The sequence below is a fragment of the Myripristis murdjan genome, chromosome 8, assembly GCF_902150065.1.
Source record: "Myripristis murdjan chromosome 8, fMyrMur1.1, whole genome shotgun sequence".
In the NCBI taxonomy this organism is placed as follows: domain Eukaryota; kingdom Metazoa; phylum Chordata; class Actinopteri; order Holocentriformes; family Holocentridae; genus Myripristis; species Myripristis murdjan.
Window position 1 is genome coordinate 32572509 of NC_043987.1, and position 23458 is coordinate 32595966.

The following is a 23458-nucleotide window of genomic DNA, read 5'->3' on the forward strand; positions in this document are numbered from 1 at the left end:
GTGAATGAATGATCCTGTGTCTCATGGCACGCACCATCTGTGCTAAGACTGTCCACTCCAGCTGTCTCAAGGTGCGGCCCGGGTGTGCATGTGTGTGCGTGGGTGCGTGCGTGCGTGCATCGTGGCCATGCGCGTCACGTATGTGCACACTCAGCAGACCTCAGCGTGACTTTCACTCCCTGCAACTGATATGACATCGCACACACACTCCTCCCGCCACATGCTCCTCACACAGGCCGCTGTGTTTACTACCAGCGACGGCACATTAACATCACGCCTGCAGATCCCCGCCTTTTCTAAAAATAAGAAAGAATGGGGAATCGGTGAAGATTGCGGGATTTGCATTTTGGGCGTTTAGCTGATGCTTTGTTAAGATGAAAATTTAATGATCCGGAGGAGAAATTGGGTCATTGCAGCAGCAAAAGAAAAGGGTGCAGATGTGAATACAAATAAATCAGGTTGGAGGTGGAACATGCAGCATCATCATCCTGCTGATCCAGACCTGCTGCGGTGCTCACCATTTGCCTTATTGTGTCATTAAGCTGCTTGTAATAGGTGTTAGAATAATGATTTGCTAATAATACATCATAGCTTTATACAATTTTGCATAAGCAGTGCTATCGTTGCCATGGTCACATCATATTAGGCAAAATGGAGAACGTATTGATATGTTGTTGCTCCACTTTAGACACATTTGCATGTTCAATTCATCTGAAATCCAGCAACCACAATTATTTGTAATTACCCGTTAAAATCAACCATAAACAAAACGTACCAGATGTTATTATGTTTTTATAAAGTAATAAATGTCATGTTGTTGTTCCCTTGACACTAGCTGGGAGAAATCAGAGCCAGTAAAAAAAAAATCCCAAATCCAACGTGTATTTTAGGGATGACCTAGATGTTTATTCCCCATTCAGCAGTTTATATTTACGATGCATCTGACATGAAGTGAACCTATCATGAGTTTGTATGTAACATGTAATATGCAATGTTTGCTCATGTTAACCAACAAGCCAAGCAGGCTGATGCTACTGCTCTCGAGAGGAATGCAGCCACGGTGCTGAGATCACATCGAAATACCAGTTACAGTATTAATGAGGTGTGTGTGTGTGTGTGTGTGTCGTCAGCATGAATGTACATACTCTGTTCTCATTTTGATTCCTCATCAGGGCGAAGGAAAGCACGTCAAATAGATAGATAGATAGATACTTTAGTCATCCCGAAGGAAATTCACAGTTTTCAGCAGTATCCACAGAGTACAAGATTAAGTAAATCAAACATAAAGAATAAGTAAATCAAAAATAAATAATAAAAGATGACCCTCGAGATCTAAAGATCTAAGTACCAATGTGCAAAAAAACAATGTGCAAAAAAACAATAAAACCAGTGTGCATCGATATAATAAAAAATAATGACATCTGCAACATTTGCGTGAGCCGTCTGCTTTTCGAGATGCTCGGTGCGATATATCGTTTCAAGTTTTAAATGAACTCAAAAAAGTCATTCTGTCACTTTTTTTTTTGCTGTTTGATATAAAAGGAAAACTCACAAGGTTCATGTTTTACACGACAAATCTGCAAGTCTGTCTGATATTAAATACTTTTAGTTTGAAGTAAGGGTTCTTGAGGCAGCAGGTTAAAAGTTAAAAATGGGCCGGTCTGTGCTGTAATGTAAGAAACACTTAACACACACACACACACACACAAAACTTGCAGTATCCAGATCTATCCGCACTTGCGTCTCGCCAGATATTGGAGGCCTGTTTGTCTTCCCCCAGGCAGATTAAGCATACATCTGAACATCGTTAGAGGTGGCAGATTACGTGTCAATAACACGACTGCAACACATACATCCATTTAGTTTATCCAGAAACATATGTTGTTTTTCCCCATATACCTCTCCACCTGTTCTCTCTCAAAGTTGCATACGAGAAACCAAAAGTGGAGGAGTCCAGGCTGAACTCTGGAGGGCCGGCAGAGGGCTCAGTCAAGGGTGGTGGAAGTAGGAGGGGGTGTGTTTTGTTAGAAGAGAATAGACTTTCTCCCAGATGATAAAAGTTATGGTTGTGAATTGTACTTGAACAGCACACTGCATGCACGTGGCAAAACTCCCTGTATTGTTTCATATTGCAATATATATTGTCGAAAAAAAAGAAAATATCGCAGTGTCACTTTTTCCAACGTCATGCAGCCTTACTTGATTTCCTCGCCACAAATAAGGATAAAAGATAAAAGATGAAGACAAACTTCTCTGATCCCCAAGGGGAAAGTGGGTCACCGCAGCAGCAAAGCAAAGGTGTACATCTGAGAACAAAGAGAATAGTAATGAAGGATATAAATAAAAATGGAATGAAATTAAAGAATCCGTCTCTGTGGTGCCAGTAACGTGCTTTTGCTAAAGTGTTATTCTTTTTCCCCACATAGGGAAGAAAAAAAGAGTAATCCCTACAGTAGCACCTGGTGCTGCTTTAAATGCACTGATTAGTGAAGTAAAAACCAGTTGTTGACCGCAGACCAGTCAAGGTCACCTGCTGTTTGTCCACTGAGATCTCTGTGGAGCATCATCAGATGAGTGAATGCTGATAGATGGATGAATAAAGATTGAAGTCAAAGGCACAGAAATTCAGCTGTTAGGGCAAATATGATCATATTTCTTTCCTTTTGTGGAGAGACAGAGGCTGCAGCAACATTTCAGTGATGAAAAGTGCCATCCACCTGTCTCAAACCAGTAGTACCGTCAGTGCTAGTGTTATTTAAAATTAAGACCATTAAAACTGGGCCTGTCTGTGACTCTTTGATCCAAACAGTTTGCAGAGTTTCTCTGATGTTTCCTGCTGAGACAGTGTTGAGGTGGCGGGGCTCATGTTGTGATTGGAGCAGATTCTTTGACTGTGATAGTGGTATTCTAGATAGATAGATAGATACTTTATTCATCCCGCAGGAAATTCACAGTTTTTCAGCAGTATCCACAGATTACAGATTAAATAAAATAAAAAAAGATTAAAAAAAAAATAAAGAATAAGATCTGAGTACAACAGAATAAGATCTAAGTACAACCCAGTGTGCAAAAAGCAATGTGCAACAAAAAAACAGAAAAAAAACGTGTGCATGGGTGTATAAAATGTGCATAGAGGTAGGTCAATGTGCAAATTTAGAAGAAATATACAGTATACACATGATAAATAGCAGTAAGCAATATAAACACTATAAACAAGGATTATAAAAAAAAATAGAAATATGAACAATTTCAATTTCAATTTCTATACAGTTTGCCTGAGGACCTGAGGAAAATAGAGAATGTGGACATTTTTAAAAGCAAACTCAAGACCTACCTTTTTAGTATGGCTTTTAATTAAATGTTATTTTACGAATTTTTTATTTAATTATTATTTTTGACCTTTTAGTCTGGTTTTTAACTGAATTTTATTTATTTTATTATTTACTTGTCTGTTTATTTATTTATTTTTTTTTTAGACTTTTTTTCAATTGAATTTTATTTATTTGATTATTTTACCATTTTAGTCTTGCCTTTAACTGAATTGTATTTATTTTATTTACTTTTATTTATTTATTTATTTTTATTGATATTTACTGAATTTTAATCTTTAATATGGATTATCTTCTCTCTAGTGTTTCCTCACTTCGAAGTGGCGAGTGAAGGATAGTGTTTCCTCAGTGTTTTTAATTCCTTAGTGTTTTTAAATTTGTGTGTGTGTGCGTGTGTGTGTGTGTATGTATTTATGTGTGGGAGAAGGGGGGGATATATCTTGTGTCTATTGTTTGTTGTATAGTTTTTATGTGTTGCATTGTTTTTATGTGTTTTTATGTAAAGCACTTTGGGCTGCTCCTTTGGCATGAAAAGTGCTCTATAAATAAAGTTTGATTGATTGATTCATTCTGATATTAAGCCATTTAAGACAGTCCTTGGAATAAGAAATATCACTGTAAACAACTTTTTCTAAATACCTTAAAGAGTTCTTCACCTATAATGAATATTTTTTTGGCTGGACTAAAACAACGGGGCCAACTCTACATGTCTGTCTCCGATTCACTGGCTGAGCGATGAAGTTACACCATTGGTCGGCCAAGTGTAGGAGTTTCCCCATTGGCTGATGAGCTTTCAAAATGTCTCTTTTAGAGCCTCAGTGTGCAATAAACTTGGAGCGAGCAGCAGTTATTGAGCCAAACCGCTGTAAAAACCCCTCACAAATGGCTTGTAACACCCAATAATGTAATAACCACCATAACTTTTCTGCTCCTAATGTAATAAAGTTGGTAATGTACTAACTTCCCAATAATGTAATAAAATTTATGAACCAATAATATAACAACTTTTTAAAGTTTTTGTTTCATATTTAAGTTTTTTTTTTTTATTATTGGTTATAAAGTGTCACACTTTCATGACACGTTTAACTGATATCCTGCAGAATAAGCAACACATGTCTGTCTCTGTCTCCACAGATGGGTAAAGCAGAGGGCATCATCAACGATGAGATCCCAAACTGCTGGGAGTGTCCCAAGTGCCACAAGGAAGGCAAAACCAGTAAGGTGAGTGCCCGGCTCCGGGGCTGATGGGAACTGCAGGACTGGGATTGATTGGATTTGGAAAGGGAGGGAGGGAGGGGACTCTGGGAAAGTTTGGGAATGACTGAGAGCGCATGTTTCTTGACTTTTAATTTCCACAGGGAGTCTGCAGGTTCTTATAGAGAGTCTAAAATTGTTATTCAAAAGTCCTTAAAAAGTCATTAAATGGTCTTCAATTTGAAAATAGGAAGTCTTAATTTTAACATAGTTACCTGAAGAGAGAAAACCAAGAAATTTGATTTTCTTTGGGGGAAAAAATGCTGGTTGGATTTGTTCCATTAACAGCTTGCAGGTAATTGTTATAATTACTGTACATACAGTCATCTTGGTAATGACTGGCCATGCTCCTACCTAAAACTGACCTGTCCTGTACCAAATATACCGTGCTTAGCTTTACACTCACCCGCAAAAGTGACTAGAATGAGAAAAAGATGATATGTCCCAAAATCAGTCTGAAATTTTGTCACACTTTGTTCACACATCCTAAGAATCATCTGGCTGTCACGCCGCACCTCAGCTTCAGTGGTTGAACTGTGAGTTTCTTCTCTCGCAGGACCAGGCGGACGGGTCAGGGAAGCGCCGGCTGGACAACGGGGAGGTGGGCCGCTGGAAGCTGACCGATGACCCGCCCTTCAAGAGGAAAGCCGCGCCCCCGCTGGAGGACGGAGGGCGGACGGAGGGAGGGCACAAAAGGAAGAAGGAGAAGGAGCTGCCTCAGGACAGTGGGCCCAAGAAGAAGGTACAGAGGAACAACATGCGTGTCTCCTTTTCCTCTGTCCTGTCACTGTTTGACATGATAACCAACGTGAGGGCATTCTGTGTTGTTGTGTATCGAGTGTATGAACCAGCACTGACTGTATGTTTCCCTTGTAGATGAAGGGGGCCCATGAAAAGCGCCTCAAAAAGGTACATTGTCTTATGTTAAATGTTTCAGCATGCTAGTGAAGTCGCTATTGTGCTGTCAAGCCTGACTTTTTTTTTGAAGAGTCTAAGTTCAGCATCACCTGAAAGCACACACGCCTTCAAGTCAGAACAGAATCTGAAAATGTTAAAAAAAAAAAAAAAAAAAAATCGAATTTGCTCAAAATTGGAGCATCAAGAGAGACTTGAATCTGCTCTTCTTGCGAGGCTTCTGGAATCGCATTTGACCGCTGACCTGTTTCAAGGCTAAATCAATGGACGAAGTATCAACTCTGTAAAAAAAAAAAAGAAAAAAAAAAAAAAGGTCACAGGGTCTTTTTTGTTATTCGGTAGAAAACCTGGTGTGGTTGTGTTACCTGTCGCCATGCAGGAATGCAGACGCTGACACTTAAGACCTGCTGCCTGCAGTGCGCCATAAGAGCGGCAAATTAGCAGTGTCAAATGATGCACGTCAATTAGATTAGATGAAACTTTTATGATCCCCGAGAGGTAATGGACTCTTTGCCGCAGCGCAGAGCAGAATCTAGATAAGAGGGAAGACAAACGGAGAGCGCTGAAGATAACTCAGACACAATGCATTACTCCACTTACTGCAAATAAACAGACGCAGCATCAAGGCAGATGTGCAGGCGTGCATTACGAGGTATTCACGACGTCACCGCGGTGCGTCTGCAGGGGCAAATGTTCAGAAAGGTGTCTGATTTGATTTTGTTTGATTATTGTCATCAACTTATGTGGGGAAAATTCTGTGATGCTGCAGAGTCCAGATGTGCAAATGTGTGTTGTTGGCTTTAGATATTATGAGCATTGTTGTTGAGAAGCACACAGTGTAAGGACACACTGGATCCACATGTTTGGGATGCAGCTGGATTCTGAATCCCAGCGCTTTAGACCCAACTAGACTCGGATCTGGATGCCAGAAGTAAAGCTGATAAGGAAATAGAATGATTCAATGATGGAAGTGATTAATAAACATTTCTCAGGTTTAGAGTTGATCTCTATTACAGCAGTGCGGTGGCATGCAGGTCCATCGTATCAATACACTGCAAAAACTCAGAATCTTACCAAGATTATTTGTCTCATTTCGAGTCAAAAATGTCTTATTTCTAGTCAAAATATCTCATTACACTTAAAATAAGTACTTGAAACAAGTGAAAATTTGCTTGTTTCATTGGCAAAATTTGTTTCTTGTTTCTAGCTAATTTTCACTTATTTCAAGTGAATTTTCACTTTTTCCACTGGCAAATTTTGCCAATGAAACAAGAAAATTTTCACTTGTTTCAAGTGAATTTTCACTTGAAACAAGTGAAAATTGTCTAAAAACAAGTTACTTCTGAGGTGATCATGTCTTATTTTAAGTGTAATGAGATATTTTGACTAGAAATAAGACAAATAATCTTGGTAAGATTTTGACTTTTTGCAGTGTAGGCTCCATGCTCTGTGCGGTCTGACCTCATGGCTGGCTGCTGGCCACAGAGAAGGTCTGGATCCAGTTTGAGAGGTGCCAAATCTGGCTGGATCCTAAAAAAACACAACAAACAAACAACAACTCAGATCCGGATCCTCAGTCTGGATGTGTCCCTGTCCTGTGTTTGTTTAAATCATTGCTTGACCTTTGACCCTTTAACCCTTTATAGGGCAAGTGACTATTTTTGGTCATTTCAGAAATTTTACACATCAGGCCCATCCCCTGTCTCAGTTAGTTCAATAATCATTTGGTCTTCACCCAGCCAATCAGCAAAGATCGCTCTACATCCCAGGTCACACGATTGTGGCGTTTGACCAATCTCAATGGCTTTGATTTTCTATTACAAAATGAAAATTTTAGAGAAATTTTATAGAAGTAATAAAGTCCTGTCATGTTCTCTAATAACAGTCTAGGGTTGTTTTTCAGTGAGTGCCCTATAAAGGGTTAAGCAGCCAGCAGAGCCGCTTTGAAACCCCCCTGATCTTGGCTCCTTCTCTCTCTTTGCACCAGAAGCCCAAACAGGAGACGTCAGAGTCAAACGGCCCCAACTCCACCGGCGGCGGCGGGGGAGGCGGCGGAGGGGGGCAGGGCTCCTCCTCGTCGTCCTCCTCCTCTTCGTCCCAGGCCGGAGGCGGCGGCGGTGCCGGAGGCGCGGGGGGGACGTCGAGCGCCGACCAGCGCTCCCACCACCGCGAGAAGCTGGAGCGCTTCAAGAGGATGTGCCAGCTGCTGGAGCGGCTGCCCGAGTCGTCCTCCTCCAGCTCCTCCAGCTCCGAGTCCGACTCCGAGTCCGACTCGGACGACTCCTCGCGGGAGCCGGGGGGAGGAGGCGGAGGAGGAGGGGGGTCCTCCCCGTCGTCCTCCTCCCCGGCCCCGCCCCCTCCCGTCGTTTACGGCAACAGCAGCGGGGGCAGCCGGGCGGAGCGCGAGAGGAGCCGCAGCGAGCGGGAGAGGGAGCGGGAGAGGGAGCGGCGGCTGGCCGAGCTGGGCTTCAGTGCCAGCGAGGAGTCGGAGGGGGAGGGGGGCAGGGGGGACGAGGAGGACAGGGAGCGGGAGGAGGAGCAAGGAGGAGGTGCGGGGGACAAGGCACGGCGGCGAGGAGTCGCAGACGGGGGGCTGCAGCAGCGGGGTAGGAAAGGAGGGCTGATGGACGGAGACGATGAGGAGACGCCGGACAGGACCAGGAAGAACTCCTCCTCGTTGCCCCCGCCCTCCCCCATCCCGTCCAATCAGACGCCTCCGTCCTCGGGACACTCTGACGGCTTCACAGGGAAGCAGCGCAGCAACGGGCAGGAGGCGCGCAACGGACGGACTCGGGGAGGTGCGGGAGGGGTCGGTGGCGGGGGAGGAGGAAGAGAGGCCGGGGAGAAGGAGAACGCAAGCGGCGTGTTGTCCAATCACAGACACGGCGGCGGAGGAGGCGGGACCAAGGGCAGCGGGAGCCGCGGCAACAAGATCCGCAGCAACAGCAAGAGCCAGACGTCCGCCGGCTCGCGCAACAACAACAGCCTCAGCCTCTCCTCCTCGTCCTCGTCCTCCTCTTCCTCGTCCATCCCCACTTCCAACGGCGGAGGGGGCGGCCCGGGGGGAGGCGGGCTCCTGATGTCAGCCATGGCGGCGTCGCCCCGCTCGCAGCCGTCCCGCCTCGCCCCGCGCTCGCAGATGATGAAGCGCAGCCCGCCCGCCGTGCCCTCGCCGCCGCGGCCCGTCCAGATGGAGAGACACTTAGTCCGTCCGCCGCCGGCGTGTCCCGAGCCCAGCTGCCTGCCACTGGACTCGGGCTCCTCCCACATCATGACCCGGGACGTGTGGCTACGGGTGTTCCAGTACCTCAGCCAGAGGGAGCTGTGCGTCTGCATGAGGGTCTGCCGCACGTGGAGCCGCTGGTGAGTTTACAGTCAGGGTCCATTTAAGTCCCCGTGAAATGACCTCACATGATTTCTACCAATGAAACCTTCACAAATTTTTTAAAAAGCATCTCTCATCCAAATTATCCCTTCAAATAAAATGTAGTTTCTCTTCCAAACTGATGTTCTGTTGGGTCAGGGAGTTCCCCGCACTACGTCCTGCCCCAACATCCTGTTTCAACGGGAAGTTCAACAAGTCCGTTTCATGGGGTCATAAAGGGCGTGGGAAACCCTGTTAAATATTCAATTTTCTTCTTTGGTATTGTTGTTGAGCTCTTTCTTTATTATTCACCGAGATGCGAGAGTTCTTCAAAGTCACAAACTGTAATAAAATGGAGGTTTAGGGTCTGCACACTGCAAAAACGCAAAATCTTACCAAGATTATTTGTCTTATTTCAAGTCAAAAATGTCTTATTACTAGTCAAAATATCTCATTGCACTTAAAATAAGACATGATCAAAAGAAGAAGAGAAGTAACTTGTTTTTAGACAGTTTTCACTTGTTTCATTTAGTAAGGGAAACATATAAAAATCTGCCAACTAAATCGTTACCAAGAAATTTCTTTATCAGTGTGTTCATAAAGGTGTGTAATAACATGTATTAAAAGGTTGAAATTCAACTCCTGGGGGAAACCCCGAAAAAACCTGATCAAAGTCGGGGTACCGATAACCGATTTTTCAAAAATTCTAAAGTGCTTAAATTGGACTTAAGTAACTTTTGAGGGGACAAAATAAGGGTTTTTCATGATTCTGAGTTGATTGCTAGCATTTATTTTTCACTACAACCACTTTTTAGTGGAAAAACTGCCACGCCCACTTTTGCATTTAGCCTACATATAAAGTTGCATTTATTTCAATTAGTTGCATAATACTCAGAGCAAATACTGATCCACCATGTCAAATGCTTCAGGAGTCAATGTCTGAGTCTTCTTCAACACCATCATGAATAACATTCTTGCATGTAATGCCTTTACAAACTCCACATGCTGAGATGCACTTGACACTATTCTTCTTATTTATTTATTTATTTGTTTGTTTGTTTGTTTGTTTGTTTGTTTGTTTGACAGGGACAGTGCACATTAATTAACATTACTGTAAATGCGCCAGAGTTAGCCAAGAGGCTATTTTTCATCAGTAGTCCCTGGACAGATGTTACAGAGTCACCCTAAAAACAGAATAAAATGAGATTGACATTACTTGCAGCTGCATCACCGGTTGCTGCAATCTCCATTACAATTGCAGCTTGTGAACTGGAGTAGCTCCTCAGGAGTCATGGGGTCTAGTGTTGGAACTGGCTCATAACCATGAACACCTAGGGCTCTAGTTTCACCGGCGGAAGGAAGGAGAGAAGGCGTGGAGTGGGGTTGACACAGCTGATTCACTTTAAACCAATCAAATGAGCCCCTGTCCTCGCCTTTAAAATGCGCTGTGCGAAGATATAATGAACGTTTACACAATTGACATGGAGGAAGAGAGCAGCCGCAACACACACTCAGGACAGTGGGGCCAGTCTTGGCTGCTGGAATGATGCTGGAGCTGCCATCCATCCATCCATCCATCCATCCATCCTTACATTCGTCTTCCTCATTCCCGTCTTTCCATTACCTAGCTGCCTCGCATCTCTCTTTTTCCAGCTCTGTCACCGTCTGTTAAAGTTATTGATTTTTACAAACAAATATAAATTTAACTGTGAAGCCCCCATTTTTAATGAATGTTTTTACCTCAAAGGATAATCCTCGCCACCTTCATTTAAATACATGTTTGTTTTGCAACTTTCGTTTCCATCACATACTGATGCAACAACACACTAGAGATTAAAACAAAATCCGGTTCATGAAAACTTTTACATTTGCTGTTCTAAACACCCAGCATCTGGCAAGGAACTGATGCCTTTTACATTTTCGATTTGTGAGGAATATTTATATAACTGGGTAGTTAACATTAGCAGCTCCAGACACCATGACTGGAAAAAAGACATCACCGTACTGGACACATTGTTTGACTGACAGGTGATCAGGTTGGGTTTCCATTACGCATGCCAAAAGGTGTCAATCTCCTTTGATCTGACATCAGTTGTGACGGGACTAGGGTTGGGTATCGGTTGGGTTATATCTGATACCGATGTCTACTCGGTATTTTTTAAACGGTTCCGGTGCTTAAATGATTCTTGAACCGGTACTTTAAAAAAAACAAAAACGCGCACACTTTGTCAAAAAACAATACCCTTTTATTTCCAGGGCCAAATTGAACACAATATTAACTTAAATATTTAAACAATATAAATACAAGTAACATATGGTAATAATAAACTCATGCCATTTGTGCGCAACCGCAGGGTGGGGGGGTTTACAGTCGGGCTGCACGGCCCGGTCGGGAATGTCTTGTGGCCCGGTACTGGTCCGCGGACTGGTGGTTGGGGACCGCTGACGTAGATTATCAAACACGGTGCATTGTTCGGCTTTTAAATAAACTCCATGTGTCGCCAGGTGTTTCGTTAAATTCGACGTGTTACCTCCCTTGCATGACGTTGCTTTAAGGCATCTGTTGCATGCAGAGTCTGCATCCTCCTTAGACGTGAAATGTAGCCAAACCTTGGAGCGTTTTGCCTTCAGCGTCTTTATTGATCCTCACTATCAGTTCTGATCAACAAGTGTGCTGAGTAGCGGCGCTGACGTCACGTTCAACAACCGCAAGTTCATGCCGGAACACCAGAGGGCGGCACTGAAATGAGGCACCAAAATTTTTGTTCTTATTCGGTCTCATTACTACCATTTACGTCAGAACCAGTGCCCTATTGGCACCATGTTTCGGTACTCAACCCTAGACGGGACAGTCGATATGGAAATAAATGTATGTGCTAATTGAGACAGTAGCATTGAATAGTGGATTTCGATGGTATTTATTGCATTATTAATGTGCCTGACATTCTGGACACCTGCCTGTAAGGTTTTGGTGACGTGCACACTGCGCGCTGGTCTGCCAAAGTTCCACTACACCGGCTGCGCTGAAAGTAGACCTGGTTTCAGATTGCGAGCTTTGAGCGCACCTTGGCAAAGCCTTTTGGCATGAAACTGTCACCACGCCAAGCTGAATCTGTCAACACCTCCCGCTGTTGCAACACTACTCTCATCTCAGCACACCTCGGACTGCCAAACTACCAAACTGAGCGTTCCTTGGGTTGCGCTGCTTGAAACTAGCTCTGCTGGGGGTTCGCCTCACTGCGCCACCCTGTGCCGCACCGGGAAACTAGGGGCCCTATCTTGCGCCAGAGTCCCTAAACCCATTATTTGGGGATTTAGCATTGCGTAAGAGGTGTTCCCCCTCAAAAGTTGCTATCTTGCGCACCTGCCGTTATCCGTAAAACACCTGCGCTACCCACTATATTATGCATAGGCGTGGTTTGGGCGTTACGCCAGTTAAACCAATCAGTGTGCCAGGTGCCATTGCCTTTAAGAGAAGGCTGCGCTATCCTAAATCCTAAATCCTAAACCCGCGATGGAGAGAGGCAGGTCGCGATTTAGTACTATCTCTGCCATTTTCTTAGGGGTTCAACTGAGGCTAAAGCAAGGTGGCTTTTTATTCGGGAGGTGGAGCCGCATGTGCACGTCCACATGTGTCCAAGTTAGGGCTGCACGATTATGGCCAAAATGATAATCACGATTATTTTGATCAATATTGTAATCACGATTATTCATCACGATTATTCATCATGTTGGGGAAAGCATCTGTATTGTTATTGCACTACTTTTAAACAAACAACATATGAACAGTTTTCAGTGCAAAATGAAACTTTAAACAAGAATAAATGCTTAATAATAAAAAATAAAATTACTTGACTAGTGTGAGCGCTTCGTTCCATGCTTGAATACAGCACCCTTCCCCCGCTCTGGCACAGTTGTAAGCGGTGTGCTCCAGCACGGTAGGGCGTTCATGCACGAGTACGTGCACGGTCACGCACGCAGCGCGCGAAAAGTGGATACAATGTAAACCATGCAACTTTCCTCCTGCCTCCGCAAAATCGTTTAATGCGCGCAGCACGATTACCGGCGAATGGCCGCGTTGCGCAATCAATAATCAACCATATTCTCTGTGTCGCTGTCCATTGTGCTGCTGCAGCCGCGTATAAACAAAAGTTGATTTATAATGAAAGGTATATATGGCAGTCTGTGTGCGCCGCACATCTGTCAGATCCAGCAGACCTGACTGGGTGGGCGCGGTCCCGGCCGCGGCACCGTCCGGCACCAGGTGGACCGGCCGCGGTATCGCACGGTGTGCGCGGCCACCCGGTTGAATGTAGCAGCCAGCTGACATGCCGCTCCGGCTGTCAGTTGGACGCTTTCTGAAGGAGGAAGTTACCTTCGAAACTGTCAAGGTAAATAAACATCCCTTAACCTATGTCTCGCTTGTTATTTGGGCAGCTTAATGAAGCCTTAATCGTGTGTTCGCCCCCTGGTGGTTGGCTGACTACTGGCTGAGAAAGTGCTTGATTAGATACGCAGCAGAGCCCGCATTTTAAATGTAAATATCGCCGACGATCAGGCTAATTTAATCGTGGCAGCCAAAATCGTGATCACGATTAAAATTCGATTAATTGTGCAGCCCTAGTCCAAGTGGATGCGTATTGAAGCCGCCTGGGCGCGCTCCTGTAAAAGCCCAAATGGGATAGCGGGTGGTTTCGAAGACCCGCTGTCCGCTTTCCCTGAAGTGTATGCTCAAGATAGCAATTGTAGGGAAAGCGTATAAAACACGCCCACGGGCACAGCTCCAGGTGCAAATAACGGAGTCGGCATAATGTATAGCGGGTAGCAAGATACCGTTTAGGGATAGTGGAAGCTGTTAGTGGCTGTTAGAAGCGGGTAGTGGCAACGGGTAGAGGGTGGCGCAAGATAGGGCCCTAGAGCCCCTAATGTTCATCCATAGTCACTGGGGTCCAGGGACATGCTCTGTAGAAGGATCCAGTCCTGGGTTTGTAGGTAGGCACGGAGAGAATGCTGTGCAGCTGCACCCTCTGTTGGAGGTAGAGTCTCTGGTTTGATCAGCCCAGCCGCTGCCTTTCATGAGAACATGTTGTATCAAATTGCACCCAGAGTAGTACCTGAGCCCGTCTACGACGAGCCTTGCCACTCTCCATTAACCCCCATTGTATCGAACTTGGTTGCAGTTCCACTGTAATTCCACTGGGGGTGAGCGGGAAAAGTGGGTGCGGCCGTTTTTCCACCAGGGAGTGGTCTTGGTGAAAAATAAATGCTAGCAATCAACTCAGCATCATCATGAAAAACCCCTAGTTTGACCCCTGAAAAGTTACTTATGTCCAATTTAAGCACTTCAGAATTTTTGAAAAATCGGTTATCGGTACCCCAACTTTAAGCAGTTTTTTATGAGGTTTCCCCCAGGAGTTGAATTTCAACCTTTTAGTACATGTTATTACACACCTTTAGAAACACATTGGTGAAGAAGTTTCTTGGTAACGATTTAGTTGGCAGATTGGTCAAATATCTGATAAAATACCCTTACTAATTGGCAAAATTGGCCAGTAGAAAAAGTGAAAATTCACTTGAAATAAGTGAAAATGAAGTTACTTCTGAGGTGATCATGTCTTATTTTAAGTGTAATGAGATATTTTGACTAGGAATAAGACATTTTTGACTTGAAATAAGACAAATAATCTTGGTAAGATTTTGCCTTTTTGCAGTGCATTTGCTGTGTTAATACACTCCAGCAGGTCGGGTGGGCTTTAGTTCCCCTTGTGTGGCGGTGACCGTCTGGACCCCAGTAAGACCAAACAAGCTTTCTAGCCAAGTGGAAATATCCTGATGGATTCACAGCATGTCAGATTTGTTTTCATATCACAGTGAAGTCAAAAGGGATGTTTTCGCCTTAGTTCGGTTTCTGTTGCATGCACTTATTGCACAATAAATGCCCAAATTGATTTTTTTTCTTCTCTTGTATGCATCAAATTTCCTTTTTTTAACTTCCTGGAGAACAGTGTGTTTTTATCAGTCTGTACCCGCCGGAGAAAAGTTCCAACCACTAAAAACCATCACAGATTCTTAAATGCTTAGAAGGTCCTGTCTCTCCCGGGCTGATATCCTGTTGGTCTACACTTTTGAATGATTGCCCTCTCCCCCAAATATCCTTTTTCAACACTAAATACTTCAAATGCAAAAAGCAACATGCCCTTATAATGTCATTGTGACTTTAAATACGAGCTGGAAAAACACGTTTACTTCAGCCTCCTAGTGATAATCACCTGTGGGTTGTGTGGAAATTTTGTGTAGGCCGACCTCCTGCACAGTTACGGCGACAGTGTTAATCCTGCCGAATTTGCTGCATTATACATTTAGAGATTGTGGCCATAATCATTACTTATCACACTGATTCTTGGGAATTTGGATAAAACAGGTTTTAATTTTGAAAAAAAAAAAGTGTGTTAAATTACAAAATCTGAAGGTATATCATTATAGGCCAAGGTCTTGGCTGTTCAGCAATGTACCGGTGCAACCTCCTCATTTTGCATTTTTTTCATAAAATAGGTTTTTCCAGCTATTAGGCTACTTTGTTTTTGTCAACACCGTCACCGCAATGTTTTTTTTTTTTTTAATTTGAAAAACATTTTTGTATTAAAATGAAAAAAATATGAAGAGGTTTAAGAGAAAATAGAAAACTTCCAGGAGCCTGAGCGGTCTTGAAGCATGCAGTAGAGCTGAAGGTTTGAAAAGGGATCCTCAGGAATGTAATTGACCTTGTAGTTTTTTTATTATTATTTTTTAAATAAATATCTGACGGTGGTGACGAATATCTGGGACACATTTTGAGCAACCACAAAATAATAGTAAATATTGTTCAAAACCCATCGTTTGTAGTTTTTAATACATATTATGATGTACTCTTTCATGTGGTAAAGATATTATTCAATGGAATTATTACTTTTTGTTGTTTTAATCAAGTTGAAATGATTATCTCCTATCCGAGGACAACTGGTTTTGTAGGGCATGGGCCAACATATAATCATTAAATTAATACAAATTAAAAATAAATCTATAAAAGAACCTTACAAATGTGCAAAGGACCCCCTGATTATGCCCTTGATTCTTTTTATTCATTAAAATGTTGTAAATTTCCAGCGGAAATAGCATTTTTCTTTTTGGGACATGATTTATCCAAATTCTCAAGAATCAGTGATCAGTCATTATAGTCCCAGTGATTTGTGGAGTAAAAATTCTTTTTATTAGAGATGTTGCGTGTAATATTTATGTATTAACTATGGTCAGACTGGGTTTATCAGTGTACTGATTTACTGGGCTGATCGCTGCCTTTTTTTGAATATTGGATATTGGCATGTCATTGTCTTCCCTCTCTGATATAAAAGAGATTGAAAGATTTTGAATATTGGCACAGTATATATAAGGTGTCTATCAACAGCTGCAGTTTAAAAAAAAAAAAAAAAAAAATATGGAATCAGTTTTGGTGTTAAACCACAGTGGGAGTGCTGGTGATATAAAATGAAATATTTATTTGGTGTTTATCATGGAAACTAAAGTTGCAATATATGCTGAGTGTAATTTCCTCTACATTCAGAGTTTTCTGTGTCATTCCTCCCGAAAAATCTCGTGAGTTCCTGTCAGTTCTGCCCTGTGTGTGTGTGTGTGTGTGTGTGTGTGTGTGTGTGTGTGTGTGTGTGTTGCACTCTGATTTGGTTTGAACATGTCGTCTGTGTCTGCAAAGCATGATGGTTGCTGGCTCTGTTCAGCAGAGGCTTGTGGGAAGTGCTGCTGCTGTGAGGCTTTTCAAAATGGAGTTGCACTGAGGCGATGTTGGGTTAAAAGTTCATTTTTTTGTAGATGTGCTTGAAACATTTAAAGCGGTAAGGCGTTTTTTGGGTGTTTTTTTTTTTTTCCAGTGTGTCTCCAACTTTGAGGTTAAGTGCTCACGGCTGCGTTGTTTTCTGCACTGCACTCTCCAGAATCACCTGTCAATCACCCCGTGCGGGCGGGGCTGTGACTTCCCCTGCTATGTATGTCAAACATACCGTAAATGCAAAATGCGTCACTTCCTGTGTGACTTTTTTGCATTTACTTGTCAGTCTTAAGTGTAGCCACAGTAATGCGTGGATCTGGTGGGTCCCAGCGGGTGCAGTGTTGTTCAGGCTTAATTAGTGACTTAATTGCTTGTCTCGGGTAGGCTTTGGACTGAGCGGCACACACACACTGACTTCTGAAAAAACAAATAAACAATAATAATAATAATAATAATAATAATAAATTTAATTTATAACGCACTTTACATCAAATAAATGATCTCAAAGTGCAACAGTTACAATAGAAGAATAAAAAGTAAAAGAATAAAAGGTAAAAGCAAATGTCACAATATCACAATAAGAACAACCAAAATAAGTAGAGCAGTGGAGGTTACAAAACCATACTAAAACAACAGAAAAATAGAAGCAATGGAAATTACCAAAACCACTAGAGGGGTGCACTCAGTAGCTAAACTCTGTGCTGAGCCATGAGCAAAACTTAAGAGACTCAGAAGCTCATTGAGTTGCCAAACGCTTTTCAAGTTACACTATAAATTACTGCATGATTGAAATATAATATTGCACACAATAGAAAGTATAAGCCAAAATTTCCAAAGCCTCTAAAGTTTAGCTGTTTCTTGTTCTCTATGTGTTTTCTACTTTATTACACACATTACATCAGTGGTTCAGGGGCCATTTCATTAGCAAAATTCAGATTTATTAGTAACCTCTCTCTCTCTCACTCTCTCTCTCTCTCTCACTCACTCACTCACACACACAGTATTCAGTCTGTCATTGCACACACACACACACACCAGCCCCAGCCTTCCTCTCTCTGTCTTTATCCCTCTCTCTGTCTCTGTCCCTTAGTAGATATGAAACAGTGACGGCTGTTTCACACATCATTTTTTTTTTTTTTTTTTTTTTTTTTTTACAGTGGTGAAGCATCAGGCCACTTAACCTGTTTTAACCTCCACTTGTTGACAAATCACATCACCCTCTGACACTTGGCAGTGTTTTTCTCCTCTGTGTGTGTGTGTGTGTGTGTGTGTGTGTGTCTGCTCTGTGTTCTGTTGACTTTCTTTGTCAGCAGTGTGTTTTTATAAACTCGCCCAAACAATGCATCGCACATCTAGGATTTTTTTTTCCACCCGTGATCAGAGCAAACATGGACACACGAGGATAAAAAAAAGAAAAGAAATATTAGGCTGACAGACTCACTAGTGTGTGAGGAGAGAGAGAGAGAGGGAGGGACAGAGCACAGGTGGACGAGCGAGCTAGGGAGTGAATGAAGAGAGAGAACGGAAGTAGTGAGAACAAAGGTTTTTAATCACGGCAACCACAAGAGGTTCTTCATCATATCAGTCAGAACTGTGCGCAGAATTTCAGTAGTGTACGAGATTAGCTGCAGACAGATTCACAGATACACACACACACACACACACACACACACACACACGAGACCAAACACCAGATCCCCTCCAGGCTACTACCTGACCGATATGACTATTAGCCAGAGAGTTTGCTCACTTTGCTCCAGTTTGTGAGCCTATAGGCCTTCATCTTGTAATCCTGTAGCCTGTAGACGGCTGTAGTACCTCAAAATATGTTTTTGGCATGAGCTTATGTTATGATAACAGCTGGTCCTCTTGATTCCTGAAGATTTCAGTGTTTCTGGGAGTCAGAAAGATTGTTTTCCTTTTGCCTGTCAAATTGTCTCAAAACCTGTAAGGCTATGAAAAGGGAAAATGTTTCATGTGAGATCATTATTTAGCAGAAAGATTAAATTCTGACTATCATGGGTTCCATTTGGGCCAAGAATCTTTCAGGTTCAAGTTTGGTGTGGAGAAAGCTTTTTCCGGTTAAGGTTGGATTGAGTTTGGTCCCAAGTTAAGTTCTAGTTCAAAGCAGAGGTAGAGCAGACAGATTGGGAAGGAGAGGGGATGACAGGTAACGAAGGTCCTGGTCCTCATTCGATCCCGCGTCGTGTTTACATGGTACACACCTCAGATCTCTGGTTAACTGGGACGTCCCTGTGCTGAAGGACTGCTCCCTGCCAGCGGGTCCAGGGGCCAGATTCTCCAAAAAGTTCTTACTAATAATCTTAAGACGTTTCGTAAGAGGAAAAAATGAGAAGTTCATAAGAATGTTCTCAAGTGCTATTCCCCATTATTTTCTTAAGAACTGCACATTATCTTAAGAACTTCTTAATTTTTTCCACTTACAAACTTCTCAACTCTCTACCTTTATGTAAACAAACAGCCTCGAGCTGCAACCCACAGCAGCTCCATCTAAAATACAACAAAACAATATCCATTATAGTCTCAACTTTGATTTGATGTTATAAAAGTGTTTTCTCAAAAATTGAGATACATACTTTGTATTGGACAGCGACGATATTACTAACCTATTAGTTAATGGAATCTAAATATAATTGACACATGAATGGTGACTGGTGGCTAAACAAAATGTCCTCATATAGACTCAGAAACAATATATGTGCCTATATGTGTCTAAATACTGGCTTATATATTAGGCTGAATTACAGTTTAGATAACGATTATCACTATGTTAACATATACAATGTAAAATTATTAAGGTATTAGCCTACTACATTAATCTATGTTATATAATCAAATTTGGCTCTAAATTAATCAAAGATGTTCACACAGCATGTGGTTACTTAAGACGACCTTTACCTGTCTTAAAGTTATGATACTATTCAAGAAAAATAGTGAGATAATTTCTTTCAAGAATCCCATTTATTCTTAAGAAAAATCTTAAGAATAAAGTTGAGAACATTCTTAAGATCTTTTGTTTGGATTCTTAAGGTATTTTGTTTGTGAATTCGAAAATATCTTAAGATTCTTCTTAAACCCAAACTTAAGAAAAAAAGTGGAACTCAAGAAGAAATTTAATCTTAAGAACCTTTGGAGAATCCGGCCCCAGAGCAGTGAACCTGAACGCTCTCATGAGCTGGACACAGGGTGAATTACTGCTGTGTCACCAATGTGAATGGATGATGGCAGCAACACAGCCGTTTATGGTTTTTTGGTGGATACCCGGTGTTAACCTGCCCCTCCCCTCCTCCCGCCTCCAGGTGCTGCGACAAGAGGCTGTGGACTCAGATTGACCTGAGCCGGCAGCGCTCCATCACCCCCCCGATGCTGAGCGGGATCATCCGCCGGCAGCCCGTCTCCCTCAACCTCGGCTACACCAACATCTCCAAGAAACAGCTCATGTGGCTCATCAACCGCCTACAAGGTAACGGGACGGCAGCGGTCCCCCTCTCTCGCTCTCTCTCTCTTCTTTTATGGGGAAGTTAGAAGGAATTTCACATCAGCAGAGGTTTCTTCTCGGCTCGTTCTGAGAAACACAAAACCACAGGGGTCAGAGGTCAGCAGCTTGGCCGATAAAGCAGAAAAGGCTGAATGTTTTCTTCCATCTTCCACCAAAAAGTTCAGCGGCCAAAGTTCCTGGGTCTGCAGGAACAAAGTGAAGGGTTTAGGGAGGCAACTGTAATGCACCTAATGCAAACGTAATGCAAACGTAATGCAAATAAGAAGAAGTCAAATGGAAAAAAGTCAAAGCTGTTGTGTTTTTTTTTTTTAGTAACTTTTTAATTTACTGTTATATAGTAACCTTTTAATTCAAGGTTACTTTATATATAGTAACTTTTTAATTCACTGTTTAAATGTCTCTTCTGGCATTTATTCCTTATATTCCTTATTAGTGCATATCAAATCAGATAATGTGTGATATGCATGTGTAAACAGAATAATTCAAAGAACTTGTAATTGACTTTTTTTCTTGTCTTTGTGTGTGTAATCATCTTGTGATTTTTTTATAGTGATATCTGAAAGTAAAATTTGGAACCCCTTTCCCCTGTGTGTTAAAAACAGTGTTTTTTGTTAATATGTGGCCATAAATAGGTGATTTTCAAAACTTTCCACCAATGGGATTCCTTGGGACTTTTTCCCCCTCACTCAGGACAAACTGAGGATACAGAATCAGTTGAGTTTGCTTCTCTTGCAATTTGTCCTAGGTTGACCCCAATTTTGGCCTAAAATTACTGGACTAAAAGCCCCCGGGGCAAAAACGAGGCCCCGGTCCCTCAACAGAGATGCCACAGGTGAAAACAAGGTATTAGAAAGGGATAGACACCTGGGCTGATGCAGGGACTGAGCCTCCGACCCGCTGGTTACAGGACATGCTCTCTCTGTCACCAAGTCTGATCCTTTTAACATCTGAACATCATTTTATTCAGTCTCGTGTCGCTCAAAGTCTCTGTGCCTGTGGTTCGTCTCTCTCTCAGGTCTGCTGGAGCTGAACGTGTCCGGCTGTCCGTGGTCGTCGGTCTCGGCTCTGTGTCAGGCCGTCTGTCCCTGTCTGCGGCTGCTGGACCTCAGCAGGGTGGAGGAGCTCAAAGACTCCCATCTGAGAGAGCTGCTAGCGCCCCCCGCTGACACCAGGACAGGTGACACTGCTGCACCCCCGCTCTGCCGGCACCAGGCCGTGAGACAAACCGTTAGATTGGGATCAGAATGCCGTCATATACGTCACGTCAGTCATTTTCACCAACAGCACTTCTATTTAAAGCTGTGAAACTATGAGAAACATACAGGATGTCAGGGTTACACTGAGATATCAGGTCTTTATTGGTCATTTTCATTGTTTATCAGTCTAGCGAGTGTTTTTGTCAGTTAATCTGTTCTTCATTTGGTGCACAAAGTGTCCAACATAATGGGATGTGGTCAGTGTCCAAAACGATGTCTTCAAACTGCTTCCTTAGTTTGATCAGCAGCCAAAAAAAAAAAAAAAACCCAAAGTATTAATCTTCTAATTATATGAACATGAAAAGGAAGACAATCTTGGCAGCTTGGTGAAGTTTGATAAAGTGAAAATTTGGCTTTTTTGCTTGTTAAATAAAATAATTGTTTGCAGGGCTGTGCGATACGACGATATATATACAGTATTGTGCAACGGTAGAAAAATGTCTGTCGTTCCATGTTTTGCTCTGTCATGTATTTCATCATGTTACAAATTTATTTTATCCAAACTATTTTTCATGTAATTTACTGAAAACGTGCAATATCGCCATATATATTGTTATTGGGATATAAAATGACCTGTATGAGGATATTTGATTTCGGTCATATCGCACAGCCCTAATTGTTTGATTATTGTAATTAATCGTTTAAGCTTTATTAAACATGACATAATGGCCCGGCACAACAACAGAAAAACACTGTAAATCCTGTAGTCAAATTTGATTATTTATTTATTAATTTATTGAATTGGCGTGAACTCCGGTGCTCACCATCTGCTGTGACAGTCAAACTTAGACTGAAGCAATAAGTTCCAAGAGTCAAAGAGGAATGCCTGAACCTGTCTTCGTTTTTCTAAAGCGCTGTTGAGCAACTAGATGAAATAATAAATTTCATGGAGGAGCCAAGGAAATGTTCTCGAATGTTATCAGCAAAACTGTTTACAAACCCTTCGAGTTCATTCTCACTTCCATTTACACTTCCCTGCGAAAACGGAACATAAAAATCCTTCAGAAAGCCTCAGCGTGTACTAGAAGGCTGTGAAAGTGTTTTTTTTTTTATTTATTTATTTATTTTTTTTATATATCATATTACACTGATGTTAGTTCATTAATGAGTTCATTCAGCACTTTGTCACAGTTTCTCTTTGTGACACAAATTTGAGGGAAGCTCTCCAAAGAAAGATTTGTCTTCCATGCGGTAACTTTATTTTGAAAATAAAATGTATTCGACATAAAATCATGCGCTTTAGCCAGCTTTGAACAAGTTAAAGACAGAATTACGGCAAAATAACAGGCGGGTCATTCTGGTTTATTTGTGCACATTTTGTACACAGCTGGAATTAGAGGGCACAACTAAAAATGAGCAGTAACAACAATAAGACCAAAACAGAAATTGTGGCAGTAGTGGTAAAAAGGAAACATGGTAATAAAAGCAAGAAAAACAGCAAGAACTAAAATGTTAAAAAGAATTAATAAATACTGGTAAAATGCATTTGCAAAGTGAATGTGCTTTATTGATTTATTTTAAATTCAGTGGCAAACAAGACTGGAAGACAGAAGACATGTTTTTAGTTCAATATGAATGAGTCCTAATTGTTTTTCATGCTCTCCTGCTGTCGCTGCGGGGGCCAATCAGCGCACGGAGAGACCAGGGGCGGGCGCTTCCAGAACGTGACGGAGCTGCGATTGGCCGGCCTGGACCTGACGGACGCGTCGTCGCGCCTGCTGGTGCGCTACGTGCCTCACCTCGCCAAGCTGGACCTGAGTCAGTGTGCAAACATCACCGACCAGACGGTGCACACGCTGACCTCGCCAATCTCCCCGCTGAGAGAGAGCCTCACACACATCAACCTGGCAGGTACGTACACACACACACACACACACACACGCACACAAGCTGTGGGTAAATTGATTTTTATGTATCGGGGCTTTGCTGAAGAATTTGAAGCTTTGTTGGAGTTGGAGTTTCTTGATTTAATGTGTTTCCTGTTGAAAAAAAGATGCGGGACAT

At 42.5% G+C, this 23458-nt stretch overlaps 1 protein-coding gene across 3 annotated transcripts in view; it reads left to right on the forward strand.

Annotated features, from left to right (window-relative positions):
• The window catches only part of fbxl19 (F-box and leucine rich repeat protein 19), a 43004-nt gene that overhangs the window by 12857 nt on the left and 6689 nt on the right, over window positions 1–23458 (forward strand). The window contains exons 4-10 of one of the 3 annotated variants that reach the window (XM_030057518.1): window positions 4464–4550; window positions 5140–5325; window positions 5460–5492; window positions 7486–8861; window positions 19999–20162; window positions 21214–21375; window positions 23084–23305. In XM_030057518.1, coding sequence (XP_029913378.1) covers window positions 4464–4550; window positions 5140–5325; window positions 5460–5492; window positions 7486–8861; window positions 19999–20162; window positions 21214–21375; window positions 23084–23305 — 2230 coding nt within the window. The remainder of the gene's footprint in view (window positions 1–4463; window positions 4551–5139; window positions 5326–5459; window positions 5493–7485; window positions 8862–19998; window positions 20163–21213; window positions 21376–23083; window positions 23306–23458) is intronic. The other 2 variants (XM_030057519.1, XM_030057520.1) reach the window with 2 other exon arrangements.